The 22,019-nt window shown below is 45.6% G+C and overlaps 1 protein-coding gene across 1 annotated transcript in view; it reads right to left on the bottom strand.

Annotated features, from left to right (window-relative positions):
* The window catches only part of astn1 (astrotactin 1), a gene marked incomplete at both ends in the record, with an annotated part of 525,801 nt that overhangs the window by 373,178 nt on the left and 130,604 nt on the right, over window positions 1-22,019 (bottom strand). Inside the window, one exon of the mRNA XM_083653323.1 lies at window positions 1,999-2,148. Coding sequence (XP_083509449.1) covers window positions 1,999-2,148 — 150 coding nt within the window. The remainder of the gene's footprint in view (window positions 1-1,998; window positions 2,149-22,019) is intronic.

The raw sequence follows: 22,019 nt of genomic DNA, 5'->3' as shown, positions 1-22,019 counted from the left end.
TTGTCAACGCTTGATGATGGCTTATTGCTGAAACGCGTCATCAACACTGATGATGGCTTATTGCTGAAACGCGTCATCAACACTGATGATGGCTTATTGCTGAAACGCGTCATCAACACTGATGATGGCTTATTGCTGAAACGCGTCCGTCGTTTGTGCTCTATAGCTGCCCATTCAATTAAAAGACAAAAGGACAGTATGAATGCTGGCTTTTCTTTCTCCATGTGTTTAGCATTTTCATAAACTTCTGGAAGTAGTCTCCAACAGTGGACATTCGTCTACTGAAAACGATCCGTAACAAGTACAATATTTCAATATTTTCCTCAGCTGGCCTAATGTTAACTTTTAAAAAAATCCTCTTGTAAGCCTCACGACTCATCCTGTGGTCTGGATCAACACAACAGCTGGGTCAGTGCTGCCACCTCTTACTTCTATTTCTCTGTGGTCTGGATCAACACAACAGCTGGGTCAGTGCTGCCACCTCTTAGTTCTATTCTCTGTGGTCTGGATCAACACAACAGCTGGGTCAGTGCTGCCACCTCTTACGTCTATTCTCTGTGGTCTGGATCAACACAACAGCTGGGTCAGTGCTGCCACCTTTTACTTCTATTTCTCTGTGGTCTGGATCAACACAACAGCTGGGTCAGTGCTGCCACCTCTTACGTCTATTCTCTGTGGTCTGGATCAACACAACAGCTGGGTCAGTGCTGCCACCTTTTACTTCTATTTCTCTGTGGTCTGGATCAACACAACAGCTGGGTCAGTGCTGCCACCTCTTACGTCTATTCTCTGTGGTCTGGATCAACACAACAGCTGGGTCAGTGCTGCCACCTCTTAGTTCTATTCTCTGTGGTCTGGATCAACACAACAGCTGGGTCAGTGCTGCCACCTCTTAGTTCTATTTCTCTGTGGTCTGGATCAACACAACAGCTGGGTCAGTGCTGCCACCTTTTACTTCTATTTCTCTGTGGTCTGGATCAACACAACAGCTGGGTCAGTGCTGCCACCTCTTACGTCTATTCTCTGTGGTCTGGATCAACACAACAGCTGGGTCAGTGCTGCCACCTTTTACTTCTATTTCTCTGTGGTCTGGATCAACACAACAGCTGGGTCAGTGCTGCCACCTTTTACTTCTATTTCTCTGTGGTCTGGATCAACACAACAGCTGGGTCAGTGCTGCCACCTCTTACGTCTATTCTCTGTGGTCTGGATCAACACAACAGCTGGGTCAGTGCTGCCACCTCTTAGTTCTATTTCTCTGTGGTCTGGATCAACACAACAGCTGGGTCAGTGCTGCCACCTCTTACGTCTATTCTTAAACCTCTCCCTAATTAGAGGTGTGGGCGAACACTGCCGGGGGCCTCGTGCTGCTTGTGACACCTGTGCACATGACGGGGGAATTAATTGGCCCGGAGGCGCTGTAACGGCGTGTAACGGCCTCTGACAGGCGCTATTATTATTTTTGAGGGGATTGTCTCTTTATTTCTCCCACTGTCTCGACTCCACACCCCATTACTGCACATCACAGCTCCCAGGACATTTACGGCACATCACGGCTCGCAGGACATGGCATGCCGACAGAGAAAGCATGCTGCATGGCTTCACTTTGACAGCGTTTACGCAACTACCCGCCATATAAATAATATTTACATCTCATATTATTTGCAAAATATAGAGTATCTCGGACTCCGGAGATGCAATCAATATCCAAATGTTCGCCACTGAACGCCTGATCTCATTATCTTGACGATGTGCAGTTGCATTGAGATCGGCGCTACATGCTCACAAGTCATACCTATTATGGTAAAAGACTACACACGCCACTGTTGGCACATTCCCCACAGGACTCAAAGCCATCACACACACACACACACACAACACTGTAGACATTCAACGACTTCATGTGCTTCAAAGGTGACTTGTCATGCGTGGTGATGATGGCGACGATACCATCAGATACCATCGGATGGCGCTGTTAGGTGTGTAACTCCTCCTTACCCCCGGAGCCCCACGCGCTGTTGGCGTTACCGTTTCTCATACCTCGGCTCCGGCGCCGGCTGCGGTTTGGGTCGGTGTAAAACGCCAGCTGAGGCTCGCTGTCTGCCTCCGTCCCAGAGTCCCCGTCTGGGTTCAAGAAGGTTGAACCCGCTGTTGGATCCACACATAGAAAACACACAGCCCCCGTGAAAAGAGTTCAACCACAGGGAAGGATTTTGTCCTCAAACAGAGATGGGATGAAGATGGCAGCCAAGAAGCAAGAAGAAGAAGCCACTGTTGTTGGATTCCGTTCAGGATTCCAGGGATCAGGATATATACAGTATCCTTACAGTCAATAGAGTACTGCAGGTATGATGCATTTTTGTAGGCTAACCAGAAATCGCCACCATGTTGGTTCGTAAGGGGAAATGGCTATGGGATTTTAGAATGGGGATTTCAGTTCAATGCATGAAATAAGGTCTGTGGTTCTGTGGTCCACGTTTGTGAAGATTATCCTGCTGAACCGGACGGCCGAATCACTGCCCATCTTTCGGCGAAGACTAAAAACACACCTTTTCAGGCTCCACCTGGGCACTCTTGAACTAACATTCCTTAAAAAAAAAAAAAAAAAAACGTCCCTTCTCAATCGACTTTCTACAGGTGCTACTCTATTCCTTCAAAATGTGTACGGTCATAGATTGTGTTGCAAATGTGATTTTTCTACTGTTGATAAAATGTGATCTTGTAAGTCGCTTTGGATAAAAGCGTCTGCCAAATGAGATAATGTAATGTAAAAAAAAGTAATGAACACAAATTTCCATTCCCATAAATCTGTTAACCACAGATCTTATTTCACGCATTTAACGGAAATCCCCATCCTAAAATCCTATAGCCATTTCCCCTTACGAACCAACATGGCGGCAATTTTCTACTTCCGACTCATTCCTGGGGTACTGTATCATTTTGAATGTAAGCAAATGGAGATGGACGCTAAGTGAGAAGTTAATGGTGTCACCGGTGTCACACACGACCACGCTTGAAAAGACTTTTGGGTCTCATTCAGCCATTTCATTCACAATGTCATTATATATGAATGACAAAACTGATCCTTGACACACAGACACTGCATGAATATGGCAGAGATGGAGAACAAATTGCCCTCCTCACTGACAAAATGTCTCAATGGGTTTGGGTAAAAAAAAATCATTAGCTTTAACCCCTCGACTTCGAGCTCTGGTTTTCACCGAAGTGGTTGTTGTTGCTGTTGTAATTTTTTTTAAATTATTATTAATAATAATAATAATCCTTGAGTGGATGGTACTTGAGAAAGAATCACCTCACCTTGTGCTTTGACCATACTTTTCATAGCTCATATTGTAAACCTACACAAAGCGTGTGAATTGATATGTAACAAAACAAGATTGAAATATAATGAGCATGAGCAAATTCAATACATCCCTTATCTTATGGCTATAGAGAGTGATGAGGAGAGGAAAAATATATACAGGCTGTAGACACAGTGTCAGTCTGACTCAAATGGCCAGTTAATTAAAAACAGCTCATTGTTGAAGAAGGACATTAGTTTCAATGAAGATTAGAAAAGCATTTGAAAATACAGAATATATTTTTTGACCAGAGTAAATATAAATAAAAAATAAAAAAAATAAAAAATGAAAAAATGAAAAAATGAAAAAATGAAAAAAATGAAAAAAATCTGGAGCATTGAGATGATTATCTATCCAGTTCCAAACTATGATCATATTTCTGCAAACTGTGCGAACGGCTTTAAGCCATGTACTATCTAGTGCCTCTAGAGAGAGAGTGGCGTCAGCGGAGGACCAAAATGCGAGACTCATTAGCCAATGAACAGCCAGGAAGGAGTCTCGCACTACTTTTGCATGCTAAAATAAAGCTGATAATGTACAATTTGATTCAAAGGATGAAAACCCCTTTCAAAGTACAACACAAACTGTCTATTTTGCTGCAACTCGACAGTGCTGCTTTTTTTACTCAAGAGTTCCACTTTCGACTTCCTGGAAAAAAACTGGTCCATTGGAGTGAATGGAGATGTCGGAACTCTTTTATTATACGGCTCTGGTACTATCTATTCATTTCATATCCAATCAGATTTGTTTTCCTCATTCGAACTTTTGAGGACGACTTACTGTACAGTATGTGACTTAGTTATTAAAGGAATAGTTCACCGCAAAATGAAAATATTATTTTCTCACCCCCACGTCAAAATTGCAATGACTTTGTAATGCCGCTAAACACTGAATGGCATAGAGTACGCTTGATTTATGCTAGACGTATGGACTGTCGCACAGAAATGAGAGACACGGAATCCGAATGAGAAAATGCTTTGAGCTGTAACGCTCCGCGCTGGTTTCTCCTCGCGGAAGTGACCGTTATTTTTGAAAACATTTCTGCGCAGCCGCATCCGCGTAGTTACAAAGTTTGGGGTGTGCGACAACTCGCCGTGCGGAGGAGCGTGTCTGCTGGTGTGACGTCACTTGGCCGGACCCTCGCGGATGCATCAGGTGTAATTTAGCCCTCGTAGTTCCATCTCAGCGTCCAAATGAAGCATAAAATGGCCATGAAATGTCTCCAAACAGCTCCTCCAGCATACAATACTAAGTGTGTAGCAGCCAAACACACTTTGTGTCCTAAAGGCCAGTGTTTAGCTCATTATCTTCCACATTTTCCTGGCTGCCAGAAATCAGCAGAAAAACACTGTGAAGTCACTTTAAAAGAAAGAGTATCTGGATGTACTGTACAGTACAGCAAAGATCACATAAAATACACTGGAAATCAGTGCATGGCGATGGACTGATTGCCATGTACTTTACTGGGTTCAATGTTGTGAAAACCCAGCTGAGACTAAAAATAATACATATTGTGTTATGGTGCATTGTATTGCCTTAAAGCAGACCTGGGCAACTGGCGGCCCGCGGGCCACATGCGGCCCGCGAGCGCCATCTGTGTGGCCCGCGCTGGAATTGCAAAATCGTGCACCTGAACGCAACATGCAAGATACCCGCTGAATAAGTGTCCAAATGTTCATGTCATTCTGGCCAATACTCCACTTCTGTTATAACATTTCAGTCTGGAATATGGAATATCTTTTAATAATCTTTATGACTAAAAGGCTAAAAGTAATATCATGTGTAAGAAATGACTGTTCTACATTGAAGTAAAAATGTAAATAATTAACTTGTTGGTTTTGGATTTTTGGGTTTTGGAGTTGGAGAAAAACATTTTGGCTGGTGGAAATTCTAATTAACTTTAAAATCTAGCAGCCATATTGGCAGGTGGTCAAAAAAGTTAATTTCAAGCCCTGCAGGGAGAGCAGGTGGTGATATAGGAGTTAGTGAGAAAAGGATCAAATATTGGTGTTTAAGACTGAATGATGACATCACAACTGTTCATTTAAAATGAGTTATCCCTCTAAACCTGACTTCAAATGGCCCCAAATTTTTTCGCGCCGGCGCCGTTCGGCCCACAACCCTCAGCAAAATCTGGCCCTTTGGTAGCGAGGACATTTTTTTGTGGTCCTCTCTATCATCAAAGTTCCTGGGTTACGGCATGACAACATTCGTTCGGCTCCCGGCAACAATCTGGGTTTCTCATGTGGCCCCCCATGAAAAATGCCTTAAAGGCAGGTTATGTGGTCCGTGCGCCTGTTGTGTCCACACAGACAGCGTTGCTGCTGCGGGGCTGCCTTCCAGAAAACCAAGCAGGAGCCGAGACGCAGCCGAGCCGCTGCGCTCTGTTTCTGCTGGGAACCGCACGCGTCTCGCGACACAACCCCAATCTCTAGATGAGCCACAGCCGAGCTGTGCTGCTCAGGCGGGCTGTGTGGCCGCTCTAACCTGTCAACATGGCCGCCCAAATGAAAACCAACAGGTTCAGCCATGCACACGGGCTGCTCACGCAGGATGCGTGTCCCAGGCGTAACTGTCTGTAGCAGCTCCAGCTTCTCCAAATGGCATAGAAAGTTCAAGAAAAAAAAATAGATGGTTTTTTAGCCACTGGACTTAATGTAGGTACTTCTCTTGGCATAAAATATTCAGTAGTATTCCGCTTTCATTTGTCTACCAGATGGATTTGGATGTTCTGGCAATAAATAATGAAAATGTGTTTCTCCGGCATCCTCTAATATTATGTGTTACTGCATCTTCCTGGAGTGTCCATGGAAACAGCTTTGAGCACTGCTACACCCGCCACTCACCTCTTCATTTGGAAATGTCAAAAAATAAATCTAACTAAAAAAGTGTGAATCCATGAACTCCTGCAGACTTCCACCCTCTCAGGTACGTGGAAACAGACTACACTGTCTGAAGGTACTCTGGTACCTCTCAGGTACGTGGAAACAGACTACACTGTCTGAAGGTACTCTGGTACCTCTCAGGTACGTGGAAACAGACTACACTGTCTGAAGGTACTCTGGTACCTCTCAGGTATGTGGAAACAGATACACTGTCTGAAGGTACTCTGGTACCTCTCAGGTATGTGGAAACAGATACAATGTCTGAAGGTACTCTGGTACCTCTCAGGTATGTGGAAACAGACTACACTGTCTGAAGGTCCTCTGGTACCTCTCAGGTAGGTGGAGTGGAAACAGACTACACTGTCTGAAGGTACTCTGGTACCTCTCAGGTATGTGGAAACAGATACAATGTCTGAAGGTACTCTGGTACCTCTCAGGTAGGTGGAAACAGACTACACTGTCTGAAGGTAGTCTGGTACTTCTCAGGTAGGTGGAGTGGAAACAGACTACACAGTCTGAAGGTACTCTGCTACCTCTCAGGTAGGTGGAAACAGACTACACTGTCTGAAGGTACTCTGGTACCTCTTAGGTAGGTGGAAACAGACTACACTGTCTGAAGGTAGTCTGGTACCTCTCAGGTAGGTGGAGTGGAAACAGACTACACTGTCTGAAGGTACTCTGGTACCTCTTAGGTAGGTGGAAACAGACTACACTGTCTGAAGGTAGTCTGGTACTTCTCAGGTAGGTGGAGTGGAAACAGACTACACTGTCTGAAGGTACTCTGGTACCTCTCAGGTATGTGGAAACAGATACAATGTCTGAAGGTACTCTGGTAGCTCTCAGGTAGGTGGAAACAGATACACTGTCTGAAGGTACTCTGGTACCTCTCAGGTAGGTGGAAACCGATACACTGTCTGAAGGTACTCTGGTACCTCTGAAGTTTATTTTTTACAAAGGTAAATGGGCATGACTATTTTTTCAAAGGGGTTCCTAGACCTCGCTCTCACATCAAGATGTCAAGCCCCAACTTTAATACACCAACCCTTCCTTACATATGAATAATTGGCCTCTTATCAGAAATGCCAATCACTTTGTCCCCTGTTGCCCCATGTAGCTTACCCAAAGAGGAATGGAGGCTGGATGTAATAAATATAGTGTATGTAAGACACCCCTCGTGTTTTAGTGCTGCTCCACTACTTTTGTATGAATGCCCTATTATGGCTGCAATCAGTTTAGCAGTGTCTGACTTTTAAGACATACATTCATCGCAGTAGGCGTGCACTTACTGGGGCCATTCAAAGTGCTTTGCAGAGTAATAATAACATGGTAAAGGTAAACGATTTCCACTTAAAAAGTGCAAAAGCAATACAAAATGTACAAGGATTAAAGTGGAGTCATTAGAACCGCAGGGGTCCTCTGACATAGGGTTTAAGAGCTCCAGGGTCCTAAAGACAGACAACTGCATTCAGTGAAAATCTTATTCTCGCCTTTTTTTTCTTTCCCTATTTCTGCACACTGTGGTACCTAAACACTCATGGAATTGTAGAAATTCAGTATGGCAACAAAGCTGAGACTCTTGTGAATCCAAAGAGCACAATTGCATTCATGTGTGATGAAACATGGCCTCATACCATTGGAATGTGATGACAGCATTTTATTTTATTTTTATTTTTTTACTTGGCCGCCAGGGGGAACCAAATCCCAAATAAATAAATAAACATCACTTTCTCAGGAGCAATACTGAAGTGAGGTTTGGAGCCGCCTAGTGGATAAACACAGTTAATGCAATTTTAAAAAGATTCAACACTAAGCATTCAGACAAAAACAAAGAAGTAAAAATGTGCAAGTGCAGTCAGTCAGCTTGACTTTTGAGTGTTTCACTGAGTCTATTTAATTAGCAGTAAAAGAACTGCGGCCCATCATGTTGATAGAGGTACAAATAACATGCATAAGGGTTATAAATTGCATATGGCTGGTTCTATGAATACTTCACTGTCTGTCTGCGAGGCAGGCCCCCCAAACGTATCCTGCTTAGGGCCCTCAGATGTACAGGGCCGTCCCTGAGTACAGTTGAGTCGTTGGTACATTGGCGCTGCACTTCTCTCTCTCTGAATCTTCCTCTGCTCTGTCAGTCTCTCCCCTGCATCATTTGGACGATCTTGCTGACTCTGTTGCTCAGCCCTTTCATCTCTCTCTTCATTCACTTCATACTCTTTCTTCCCCCCCTCTCCTCAGCACCATCCCATCTCTCTTCTCTCTCTCTGACTGAGGGTGGCTAGCTCACTGAAAACCATTGATATGTTTTGACAGCCTCTTCTTCTTCATGGTAAGCTACTTAAACTGACAGGCACGCAGAAAAGAAACCATATCAAAACAAATCACAAGCACAATGGACTCACAGACTTGAATTACCCGTAGGAGTATATTAACCACTTTCATCAGTGACACTAACTTTGCTAGCTAAGTATATAGATCTATGTTTTGCACATGCTAAATAGCCTGGACGCTAGCTTTGACACATTAGCATGCTTGAATAAAGGACTGTAGCATCTTCCCAAAAAGTGTGGGGGGGGGGATGCTGGTGATAATCAAAGTTACTTGGACAAAGACAAATGTAGACCAGATTTCTAGAACAGGGATGTTGACTGTACTAGTACATTTTTTAACCTATAAAACACGTCACATGTGCTCCTAAAAGGAAACGCATAGCCTAATCATAGTTTTTGTGGTGTTGTGTATGTTTATAGAAATACCATGTACCATAATACAATGTCATCTTTTTTAGTATTTCAGCTGGCATTCCACTCATTATATAATTATTATTGCGCATTTGTATGCTATTTTTTGTTGCTATGTCAATCCCAATATATTTTTCCCAATACTTGCAAATTCTATGTTTTTATGGTAAAAGGTAAAATTGCTTGACTTTTCAGTCTTCTACGAGCTATGGCAGCTTAATGCAGCTTTCTGCGGGGAAAGAGGTGCTTTTTACTTTGTACTGTTTTGATATTTAAAGAGCAAAAAAGGAGTAAGTGAAAATAAAGAAAATGTCAGATAAATGTGCCTGCAAAATATGAATTGCGGGCAAAAAAGAAAATCCTACAAAAATGTGAAAAGTGGCGTCTTTTCATGATGAGTTTTCCGACTTCAGAATGGAAACTGACTGAGCAGAAGGTCCGTGGATTGGTTTTTCCTCTCTAATGACTCTGGTTCAGAAATGTTCAGCTTATCTCGGACAGGGAAAAAACATGCCTTGCATTTCTGCAAAAAAAAAAAGATGAATGGTTAATAATAAACTGCATGATTTTCTTTCTGTTTTTCCTCATCGCTCATTTTGACACAGTTTCCATGTGACACAAACATCAACTTGGATAGGAGACCGCACCGTGTCTTACCCCAACACCCCCCAATAAATAAATAAATAAATAAATAAATAAATAAATAAATAAATACATAAAAAATCTCTCATTTCAGTTTATCACAGCCCAGACATGTGACACAGTCAGACACGGCACAACCCAGACAGAATGGATGACATACACTTGTGAGATGGAAAACATGGAAAACAAATGGAAAATAAGGCACACCACATAATCTTCAATGTGTTCCGTTATTGGTCAATGCCAACATGACTCCTGTTTTCTTCTCGTCTGCTTTTCCACCATGACAAATGCTGTCATTATGCAGACCGGGGCCGATGGGGATGATGCAGGATAAAAGTCTTTGGAGGAGACACAGCGTCGTATGGGAAGATGATCCCATGCATGTCAGATCTGATTTCCTTTCGATCCGCATAGTAAATGTCACTATCGTGCCTCAAAGCGGGCGGTGAAATCAACAGTGAACGGCCCATCATCTCCCACTTCCTCGTCTGAAGCCATGACATTAAAGAGGAGAGCTGATGTGTGGGTAGAAAACATTTGACAATAAGCAACAAATTGCTCTTAACATATTGGATTTCCATTGTTTGTTCTAGCAGAGGCGTTTCCGTTTAGAGCACTAGCTGGATTTCGAGGACACGTATTGAAGCTTGTTGTACAAGTGTTAGCGGATTTGCCAGACATGTTAGCGGATTGCCTATCACAAAGTGAGCGGGAAAAATCCATCAAAGCAGTGAAAGATTTGCTTCCTCAGCGGGATGAACAGTAGGCGAGAGGGAGAAATCATGCTCACGTTGCTCAATGACAAGAGCTTTCAAAATCCCAAACCAAGACATTGTGTTTGATGGAACCGGAGAAGATCCCCGGGAAACAATGGGAGAGCGCAAATACCATTGGCAGCAAGGTCGATGTGACAAACCGAGGAGGACTTTTTCCATGACAGCGGCTTCATCAGCATTTCATGTTGTTGGGTTTTAGAACAATAAGCGCCCGGGATGTGAATGCATTGTGTAAATATTATTGGCAGGCATGACTATCTGACGGCGCAGATGTTGCCGTTGCTTTAATTGAGAAGTGAGGAGGCTTTTTTTTTTTTTTTTTGATGACACCATTGCATTTCACGCTGATTTAATAAGGGCGCTATATGCGCTGCAGCCCGCCCACAAAAGGTTTCTTGGCAGCATGCAGCGCCCTCTGACACATCGGTCAGACCATGTGCCATCACAACTCGGAAAGAAATTAATTGAAACAAACGCAATTTGAATTCCGAACCAGCGACGCGGGGGAACGAGGGGGACCTTTCAACATAAAAACAAGTACATCAATAAAACAGCAAAATAAATGAGAGCAAATAAGGAGCAAAGTTGACTTAAACTTCTTCTTCTATCATGCAGGTGAATTTTGAAGACGCTTGAAGGCAGCGGCATGCGTCAAATGGCCTGGACAAAGCTACAGCACCTGTTCTACAAAAGGGTTATTTGATCAGGATTTGACCACTTTTACATCTATTGGAAATAAATGTTTTATGGGTCTCAAAAACAAGCCTTTAACAGAGCGAGGCTGTCGGGGACAGACTGACGGCTCTGTGAGTTCAGAGACAGGGGAGCACATCAAGAGATGTGAGCTACAGGGTTATAGTTCTTCACTGGAATGACTCAAAAATGGCTCAAAGTGAAACAGCATGTGTCTGGGTGATGAAGGAATAAACGGATCATCAGAGGCAGTTCAGAGAAAATAGAGCTAGCAGTTTGGAAGGTGAGCGCCGCTGAACTGTGCCGCTGAAATTCTGCAGAAGATAACCGTGATTACACCAACCCAGTCGCCAGGATACAATGTTGGCATTGATACGTTGATGCAAACGACGGATACATTGAATCAAAAACACGTTGAATACATTTCAACAAGTCCTCCAACAACACGAGCGTTGACAATGACTACGTTTACATGCACACAATATTCCACTATTATTCGGAAAATGACAATATTCTGAATTTGATAAGGGTCATGTAAACAGCATATTCCAGTTGCATTTTCAGAATTTGTGCTTTTTCCGGATTTAGCATTTTCCGATTAAGACATCTGGGTTATTCCAGTATTATGTTTCATGTTTGTGGTCAACTGATGTGTGCTATAAAGCGCTAGAAGAGGTGATATAATTGTTAGAATCCGTCATCTCTGGCATGCGAACAGAAAAGCCCACATTTCTGATCGGGAGGAGCTGAGAAACATCGTTTGGTTGCCCACGGAAGTCCAAAGTGCTTGCAACCCTGCGAGGTACAGTAATAACGTAGGCTACTAGCCTACTTTTTATGAAAGACTTGGATGTGCAAATAATCGCAACGCCAAACTTCCCAGCAGCAAGCCCCTGAAATGGACCAAGTGATCCTGGTGAGAATAGCGCTGCTCTGTTTATTCTCAACAGAAAAACTCTGCCTACGTGCATCTCTCTCTCTCCTCGCCTCCCTCACGTGTCGGGGAGGGCGAGCTACGGCTGCATGTAAATGGGAATATTAGTGGATTATTCATTTAGTCGGAATATTGTCATTTTCCCAATATGGGCAAAAACCGGAATATTAGTGTGCATGTATTGTAAACGTAGTCAATGTTCATTTCAAAACGTTACTTCGGGTATTAATGGTTAAGGTTACGGTGACGGTTTGGGTGTAGACTTTGGAATGTAGACTTTGGAAACGCTGGGCTGGGAATCTAACTGCAAATGTTTACACCCTAACCCCCAACCACGACACCCTTGCTTTCCACCATGCTATTTACACGGCATAGGCCTAGACCTAGACCTAGGCCTAGGCCTAGGTCTTACGGCACGTTCACACACACGCCTAGAGTGATGCTTTAAAGGTCCCAATTCGTGCAGCTGTAACCTCTTAAAAACGTGTGTCTCTGGTCCATAAAACATGATTCTGGATTAATTTGTCGAAAATATAGCAACCCTGTTTGTTGTGACGGAGTTCTCACTTCCTCATCTCGTCGCTTCCCAAGAACCGTCTGTTTCTATAATATATTCAGAACTAACAGTTCCCATTGGCCGCTGAGGGAGAATCCGCCCCAGGCTCCCAGCGGCCAATCAGATTAGCGTCTGTGGACCAGCACGCTAGGTTGCGAGTTATCGTTAACTTAACGGTTACTACGCTAAAGAGGACATCTCAAAATGCCTAGACTTACCGAATGCACCTCTGCAGTTGCTGGATCACGTACAGTTGGCGTCGCTCCAGCTAGAAGTGTTAATTTTGTGGCTATAGACAAAATGGTGCATGTAGCTTGTGTGAGAGAGACCCGCGCAGTATGCAGGAGGAAGCTAGTGACGTCCCAATTCCCCTCTGGGCAAACGAAGCGTTTGGGGGTGTGGCTTGGAGGAGACTGCTTGAGAGAGCTGTATAGGGACAAATCCAACTGTGGCAGTTCTGAGCTTGTGACCACTCATTACAGGGAGGGCTGACAGCAGTATATATGCATTTACGTAAAAACAGCTTTTGCACGGAATGGGATCTTTAAGCAACGCCTAAGCAACGCCTAAAATTTAGGCGTCCTTGTTAACAGATGAGAGCGTTCACACATACCCCTGCTACGCTGTGCTGAAGCCACGCTCGCGCTGCACCTACGCTGCGCTGCATTTATCGTTTAGGCGTCTGTTCTATTTTTCAGCGTCTAGGCGCGCTGAACTGTCAAGCTGGCTGTTGTTTCTGACGGACTTGGGCCATATTTTCTACCGAGTTTGCCCAAAAGGGAGGGTGGAGCGCGAATTAACGAGTGCATAGTAGGAGAGCTGTCCTTCATGTGTTCCTCTATTAACGTCTTTTCTGTCAGATGTATATATACCCCCCCTGTCTCAATGCATGTATCACTCATGGTGTTGATGACTCATAGTCACATGATTACCCGAGGGAAAATAACAATTAGGCTACAGCCGGCCAGGAAATAGACAGACATCGTCACTTGCACATTACAATACAAAATAGGTTTTTATTACTCACCCATGCTATAAATCAGATCTGAAAAGTGTAAAAAACCACTGCTCATGTGATCAGCGTAGTGCAGAGCGGGGCTTCAGTGTGGCGTCCTGTGTGAATGCAAATAGGCGCCAGGCGCGCATGAAGCAATGCCTATATGCATAGGCGTAGCTTAAAGCGTTGCTTAAAGCGTCGCTCTAGGCGTATGTGTGAACCAAGGGTTAGGTTATAACGTTACACATACATGTAGAAATGTTGATATGCAATGTATTTTTGGTTCACAAATGTTTTAGATTCAACATATCCATCATGGTTTGCAGAAATGCAACATCCCAACATTCTATTCTATCTATCTATCTACTGTATCTAACTAACGGGTCATCTACTGGGTTTAGTTCATCAAAGTTGTACAAATTTCCAGTGAGAGGACAGAGTGTTCTTTTAAGTAACTTCCAGAAAACAGCAAACAGCCCTTGGTAATGCGGGGCTCTCAGGGTCTGCTTGGTGGTGACATGAGTTCAGCTGTGAAGAGTTTCATTATAGAGAGAGAGAGGTGTTGTGTTGCAGTCTCCTTTATGCTAGAACACCTCTGGCCGGGACACCATGTGAAGTGCAATGGCTGCCCTTGCCTGGCTAACGGAGGAGAGGGGGAAAATGTGTCTTAGGAGGAGTGACGGCTAAATCTCAGGCAGCGCGTCTGCATCAGCTTCTGCTATTAGACAGGAGGCCAAGAGGTGCTGCTCTGAAGGCTGCCGTGAAGATGAGACAGGCCCCTCTCAATATTCACTGCAGGGCGGCCAGGCTCTGTTCAGCATGCACAGCGCCTGCAGATCCCTCTTATAAACCCAAAAGTTATTGTCCAGTGCTCCACAAGCCTATAAATATGGAAGGGTGCGAGAGCCTGCAGCTAATCACACCAGAATGACAATTCTGCCATGACAGAGCGGAAGTGGAGACAAACAAGAAAGTCAAGAGAAGAGCGATGAAGGACACAAGCAGCGACAACGGCAATACCAGGGGCGTCCGGGGTAGTGTGGCGGTAGATTCCCTCTCTACCACCACGGGGGGGTCGCAGGTTCACACCCCCCGTGTTACCTCCGGCTTGGTCGGGGCGTCCGTACAGGCACGATTGGTTGGTGTCCCGCGCGGTGGGAAGCCGGATTGGGGGTATGTGTCCTGGTCGCCGCACTAGTGCCTCCCTCTGGTCGGTCGGGGCGCCTGGTCGAGGTGGAAGGGAACTGGTGGGAATAGTGTGATCCTGTCGCATGTCGCATGTGTCGGAGGAAGCATGGTGCTAGTCTACGGCTCTCCCCAGATCAGCAGCGACCGGGGCAGCAGGGGGAAATTGGCCAAGTACAATTGGGGAGAAAATGGGGGGAAGTAGTGTATCTAATCATTGAATGTCATAATGGCTGTGGCTAAAAGATGCCACAACAGTAGTGGCGTTAGAAAGGAAAATATGTGAGAGAAATAAAAGTATCAACAGTAGCACCACAAAGGTGTCAATTAACAAGGTTCAGGCGTGTCAAAACACCTTGATGCATGGACTCTTCTCTAGCTAGAAGAATACAAGCTAGAAGAAGGCATACTGTAATGAAAAAGGTCACTATAGTCTAGCTCATGGCTGACCAATTTGGGGCCCGCGGGCCAAGTTTGAAACTAGAAGACATCAGTAATTGATTGGTACAACCGTGTCGACCAGCATGTCGGGAAGGGGAATACATAACGCTCCAAAGTTGGGCGACATTTTGGCGAGGGAAAAAATGGGCATGGCCATTTTCAAAGGGGTCCCTTGACCTCTCACCTCAAGATATCTGAATGAGAATGGATTCTATGGGTAGGGCTAGGGTTACGCAACTTGAGTTGCATGCACTTTCTGTCAGAAAGGTGTCTTTTCCTTTGAAAACGTTTAAGCTTTTTTTCCCCTAACTTTTTTTCCCCTAACTTTTTTTCCCCTAACTCTAACTCCAACTCTAACTAAATCTAACTCTAATAAAAAAAAAAAGAATAAAACCTCTGACATTTTTATTATTTTGACCATTTATTTTAGATCTAGAATGTAAATTGTCTATCAAATATAATACATTTTCATGTCATGTAATTTCACAAACACCAACATTTTTTTTTGGCCCATGGCCGTCCATCCAGATTAATTTTTGGCCCTTCATAGGATAGGAATTTGGGCATCTCTGGTCTAGCTGGTCTATTGTCTCCAAATACATAAGAGACTGTTAGAACATAAGAGACATAAAAGACTGTTGGAACAGAACATGAGAAAGAAAATATTTATGGTAAAAAATGTTATCACAAAGTAGAAGTGCAGGTGCCAATGTTGTTGAAGCTGAAAATATCCCGCCTGCAGTGCGCCCTGGAAGCATCAAATTAAGAGTGTCTAATGATGTGCGGCAATTATTACAATAACTGTACTCTGGCGCGTTCGGGTATAATGAGAAATAAAATATACTGACAGCAACAGTAGCCGCAGCAACAATAACAGCAATGGCGAGAAAAACAAGGACCGACGACAATAGACCGTTTTCACGGGGGGAATTTTGTGTAAAAAATGCAGGTTAAACACAGGTGCAAGCAAAACACGAATGAGGGTTTCCAATTTCCATGATTGGAAGTTGGAAACCCTCATTAGTGTTTTGCTTGCACCTGTGTTTACCCTGGCTCTTCGACACAAAATGGCCCCCGTGAAAAGGTCCTATAGCTTCTGACTTTGTGAAAAGCCTGATTTCCAAAGGAATAATAAGTAAACATCTATCCTCCTTTTTAATCAACACCGTCCAAATGTATTATTTTATTTATTTTCATAGAGACCAAAAGTGATTGATTTTCTCGTCGTCTCTGTCTCGCAGGAAATGACTCGATGCTACAAATGTATTTGGCACGGCTGCCACTGGTGTTTGTGAACAGTAAGTAAGCTCCACTTCTGTACACTGAGCTGAGCTTCTGAGCAGCTTTACTCATGTGAGGCGATCTGAACCAAAACCCAAAATACGGCTTCATTTTCAAGACATGCTCCGACTTGCCGGTCCCAAACGGAGCTCGGAATAATGATTTGGCAGCTTCCATCATTCTTTGTTTTCATTAATTTAACAATTGGGATGTGAAAACATTCAATGTGTCCAGACAGTTCCCCGCCCCCCCCCCCCCCCCGCCCCACAACCGGGGACCAAACAAGCGCCACCGACTGGTAGAACAATGCGGGCACCAGACGGAGACAACACTGCTGGAGCATAATGCAGCTCTTCAATTGCTTTGCCTCTGAACTCGTCGCCTCCTGGGACACGCCGGGTTCAGTTCAATCAGTGGCATGAAAGTGCATCCTATAATAATCCTATTATAAGAATGCCAAGTCTCTGTCTGTCTGTCTGTCTCTGTGTGTGTGTGTGTGTGTGTGTGTGGGTGTGCGTGCGTGCGTGCGTGTGTGTGTGTGCGCGTGTGCGTGTGTGTGAATGAGCAGAAATTCTCTTCCGCCACACAGCGACGCCATTTTACGTGCCATCGCGCTGAATCTTTCAGGAAAGCACCCCTGCCGTTGACCTAATTGAGCCGGGGTTTTTTTTTTTTATTAGGTCATTAGTGACGACTAAATGGGCAAAAATGGCTAATTAGTGGGCAAAATGAGCGAGCACAGGTTCAGCACAATGGAGAGCTCCCTTTGTTAGCTATTGCTGGAGCTCACCTGAGTGGAGGAGCACGGCTGAGTGAAGTTGGAATCGGCCAGGGAAGTGGACTCCGGGAAGAGCGAGGCTGCATGCAAACTCTGCGAGCGAGGCCTGACTTACGGGTGCTTTCTCACTGGGAGCGATTGCTTTCGTTCCGTTCCGTTCGTGTCTGAATAAAGGGTTCTGAACACGGGGCAGCTCTGTGGGGTATACAAAGAGGGGAGAAGGACAAAGAAGATCCTCAAGGAGGAGAGAGGACCAACTACAAAAGATGAGAGAGGGAGAAAAAGATTGAAGGTTTCTGTTTGCCGCGTGCGGCGAAAAACTTCAAAGTACGGACGATTCCCGAGTCCGACTCCTCATCTTTCAAAGAAGAAGTGAATAATAACCCTCCTGATACTTCATGTATCATGCATCATGTACAGCACTTTTCACTGACTGTTCCTTGTCTAATTACTCCACGGACTTTGATAGTGAAATGAAGCCAGACAAGTGGCAGGGAAGGCGCACCTGTAACATTTCATCGCATGGTGATGAGAGGGCTATGCTACATACTGTCCTGATGGGGGGGGGGGGGGGGGGGGGCTATGCTACATACTGCCCTGAGGGGGGGGGGGGGGGGGGGTGAATACTTTTCATTTTCCTTTTATGTTCCCACACTTTTCAGCTGAGGTATGATGAACACGTCTCGGCTTCTTTGTGAGAGCGGCCATTTCCCATTTCTCCTTTCATTTGGGAAGTTTGGTGCTTGTTCCTTTGCGTTGTTGCTCCGGCTAGAACACGGTGTACTGTGGAGCCTGTTCAATGTGCTGACATGCGGAGTGAAGAGAGGCTTGTTGGGCACCTTCAGGAGCTTATGACCTGGCTGCACAGACGTGGTCCAGCGAGGACAACAGAAGCTCTGCAGTTTGGGCAACGTGCATTCTTTTATGACGGAGATGAAAAGAGCAACGCAAAACTACATGAGGCGGACCTCATTAGCTGCTTAGGCGGCCTCATTCTTATGCAGCTGGCCTTCCTGAACACCTTGTAGCTGGAAACTGATGTGGAATGTGGAGTGTGTGCGTGTGTGTGTGTGTGTGTGTGTGTGTGCGTGCGTGCATGCGTGTGTGTGTGTGTGTGTGTGTGTGTGTGTGTGTGTGTGTGTGTGAGTGTGTGTGTGTGCGTGCGTGTAGGGTGAACGAATTGCCAACACCCGCGAATCAGCTGATAGAATAATGATAGTGAATGCACAGGAATATTTGGTGTCTTTCTTCTCCTTCCCAGCTTTCTGTTCTGTCTCCCGGCACTCAAAACCAACCACATTTGACTAGATGAAATGAGGAGGCGGCGATGCCTTCCTGCCTCTGAGCGCAGAGCCAGAGTGCTGCTGTCTGGGGTCGGCTCCAGAGTGCTGCTGTCTGGGGTCGGCTCCAGAGTGCTGCTGTCTGGGGTCGGCTCCAGAGTGCTGCTGTCTGGGGTCGGCTCCGGACAGCAGCACTCTGCCTCTGAGCGCAGAGCCAGAGTGCTGCTGTCTGGGGTCGGCTCCGGGAGAACACCAGAGACCAAGACCAAGGGCCTTCCCTTACTCACAGAGACACAGAGAGAGGGGGTGGAGCAGAGAGAGAGAGAGAGAGAGAGAGAGAGAGAGAGGGGAGACACAGAAGCCGTTTTCCCACATGCGTACCGGAAAATTACCTGTAAGTCAATATCGGACATTTCCCTTCACACTTCTGCTCTCGCATATGGGAATCTAGCAGCGGAATTGCCTGTATGTTGGGGGGCGGGGCGGCACTGCAGAGCGGGTGGGGAGTGACGTGTCGGCAAAACTCTTGATGGTGAAATAAGTTTGCTTGTTTATCCGTTCACCTGCGTCGCGTTGAAGCACTTTTTACAGACTGGCTTCGTTTGATGTGTCCGGGCTTGCCTTCGCTGTCGGCAACGTAAGCAAAATACTTCCACATTTCGCTTCGTGCATTTGCTTCGTCTGTGTCCCTGTCGGGCTGTGACTGAAGGAGGAGGAGGACTGTGGCCAGAGAGCGAGCAGGCAGCAGAGAGGAGAGATCACAAGATAATTTCGCCAGTTTGCTTTAATGTGCGCGAATGATTAGATTATGCCCGCTGGAACATTAAGCAACGTGTGTACACCTCGCCCATGCCGGCAAATGACTGGACCCGTTCTATACTTGCGCCTGTTATCGCGCATACCGCTCTTCTGACTGGCTCGAAACTGGTGAAATGTCCGCGATGATGGGGTCGCGCTTATACAGGCACGACGACTTTCACACATGCAGGCATTAGACCATGTTCCGGTCATTTAGCGGTACAAAGCGCATGTGGGAAAACGGCTAGAGAGAGAGAGGGAGAGAGAGAGGGGGAGAGAGAGGGGGAGAGAGAGAGAGAGAGGGAGGTTGGAGACACAGAGAGAGAGAGGGGGAGAGAGAGCAGGAGAGAGTGGAGACACAGAGAGAGAGAGAGGGGGAGAGGGAGAGAGAGAGAGGGAGGGTGTCGACACAGAGAGAGAGAGGGAGGGTGGAGACACAGATAGAGGGGGAGAGGGATAGAGAGGGAGGGTGTCGACACAGAGAGAGGGAGAGAGAGGGGAGAGACAGAGATAGAGAGGGGGAGAAAGAGGGGGAGGGAGAGAGAAAGAGGGAGAGGGGGAGAGAGTGGGGGAGGGAGAGAGAGACAGGGGAGAGAGAGAGAGGGAGGGGGGAGACACAGAGAGAGAGAGAGGGGGGAGAGGGAGAGAGAGAGGGAGGGTGGAGACACAGAGAGAGAGGGAGGGTGGAGAGACAGAGAGAGAGAGAGAGGGTGAGAGAGGGAGAGGGGGGGGGAGAGAGAGCGAGAGGGAGGGTGGAGACACAGAGAGAGAGAGGGAGAAAGGGAGGGGGGAGACACAGATAGAGAGGGGGGAGAGGGAGAGAGAGGGGGGGGGGGGGAACGAGAGAACGCCTATAGGGAACAAGTCACACAGAGTCTCACTTGGCCAGACCTACTGTATCTCCACATAGCGCTATGCCAGCACAGGAGAAAGGTCTGGCTCAACCTACTACTATTCTGGTATACTGTAGGTGGGAAAAAGATCATTCTACCTTGTCTTCAAACCAATCACAATAGCCTTGGGCAGTGCTAAGCCCAGCGACGGTGCCCTTATCAAATAGCAGGTGGCGGGTGGGGGGGGGGGGCTTTCAAGGAAGCAAATGTCGAAATCCCCGCAAAAAAAAGGTCAGATAAAACAGTAAAAAGCATGTAAAACTTGCCTTCTTCAGCGTGTAGACTAGGTTGCTAGCTCATAGTCTGTTGTTTCTTCAGCGTGTAGACTAGGTTGCTAGCTCATAGTCTGTTGTTTCTTCAGCGTGTAGACTAGGTTGCTAGCTCATAGTCTGTTGTTTCTTCAGCGTGTAGACTAGGTTGCTAGCTCATAGTCTGTTGTTTCTTCAGCATGTAGACTAGGTTGCTAGCTCATAGTCTGTTGTTTCTTCAGCATGTAGACTAGGTTGCTAGCTCATAGTGTGTTGTTTCTTCTTCGGCGTGTAGACTAGGTTGCTAGCTCATAGTCTGTTGTTTCTTCAGCGTGTAGACTAGGTTGCTAGCTCATAGTCTGTTGTTTCTTCAGCGTGTAGACTAGGTTGCTAGCTCATAGTCTGTTGTTTCTTCAGCGTGTAGACTAGGTTGCTAGCTCATAGTGTGTTGTTTCTTCAGCGTGTAGACTAGGTTGCTAGCTCATAGTCTGTTGTTTCTTCAGCGTGTAGACTAGGTTGCTAGCTCATAGTCTGTTGTCTCTTCAGCGTGTAGACTAGGTTGCTAGCTCATAGTGTCTTGTTTCTTCTTCAGCGTGTAGACTAGGTTGCTAGCTCATAGTCTGTTGTTTCTTCAGCATGTAGACTAGGTTGCTAGCTCATAGTCTGTTGTTTCTTCAGCATGTAGACTAGGTTGCTAGCTCATAGTCTGTTGTTTCGTCAGCGTGTAGACTAGGTTGCTAGCTCATAGTCTGTTGTTTCTTCAGCATGTAGACTAGGTTGCTAGCTCATAGTCTGTTGTTTCTTCAGCGTGTAGACTAGGTTGCTAGCTCATAGTCTGTTGTTTCTTCTTCAGCGTGTAGACTAGGTTGCTAGCTCATAGTCTGTTGTTTCTTCTTCAGCATGTAGACTAGGTTGCTAGCTCATAGTCTGTTGTTTCGCATAGTGAGTAGAGGTACTTTGAAAACACACCGATAGTGCAAGAAGAGCGGAAGGCTCCATCGGAATTGGGCGCCACCAGTGGCAGAGCTTCTACCTGCAGCCTACTTCCACTGAGTCAGAAATATACATGCATGTTGTGCTGTGCTAGGCAAGAATTCCATGTGAGAAAATAACGAATAAATAAATACCGATGTCACCTGACAGGATTTCCAGGGATTTGAAGTCTTCAAAGAAGTGCAAACGGTACCTCCCGCTGCCCATGTGGACCTACTGTACCACCATGTGGAATCTCCTAGCAGAGCTTGGTGCAGCTCTCCACTGTCTCTCTCTCACCGCTGGTCTGTTCTGAAAGACGTGGTGGGTGCAGGTTTGCAGCCGCCGTAATCAAAGTCAAATAAAGAAATATGGAATAAGGAAATAAATAAAGGAATAAATAAGGAAAAAAAGATAATACTTTTAAAATCAATAAGCTAAATTGTGCCAAGAGTCATGTTGGGTGACAAACCCTGTGACAAATGAGTGCAGTGGTTTGATTGCTAGAACAAACGGCGGGCGGCGATGATGAAACACAGAGATGAACACTTGTGATT

This window comes from Poromitra crassiceps, assembly GCF_964638095.1.
Source record: "Poromitra crassiceps genome assembly, chromosome: 17".
NCBI lineage: Eukaryota > Metazoa > Chordata > Actinopteri > Beryciformes > Melamphaidae > Poromitra > Poromitra crassiceps.
This window is presented reverse-complemented; position numbering and strand designations above follow the sequence as displayed.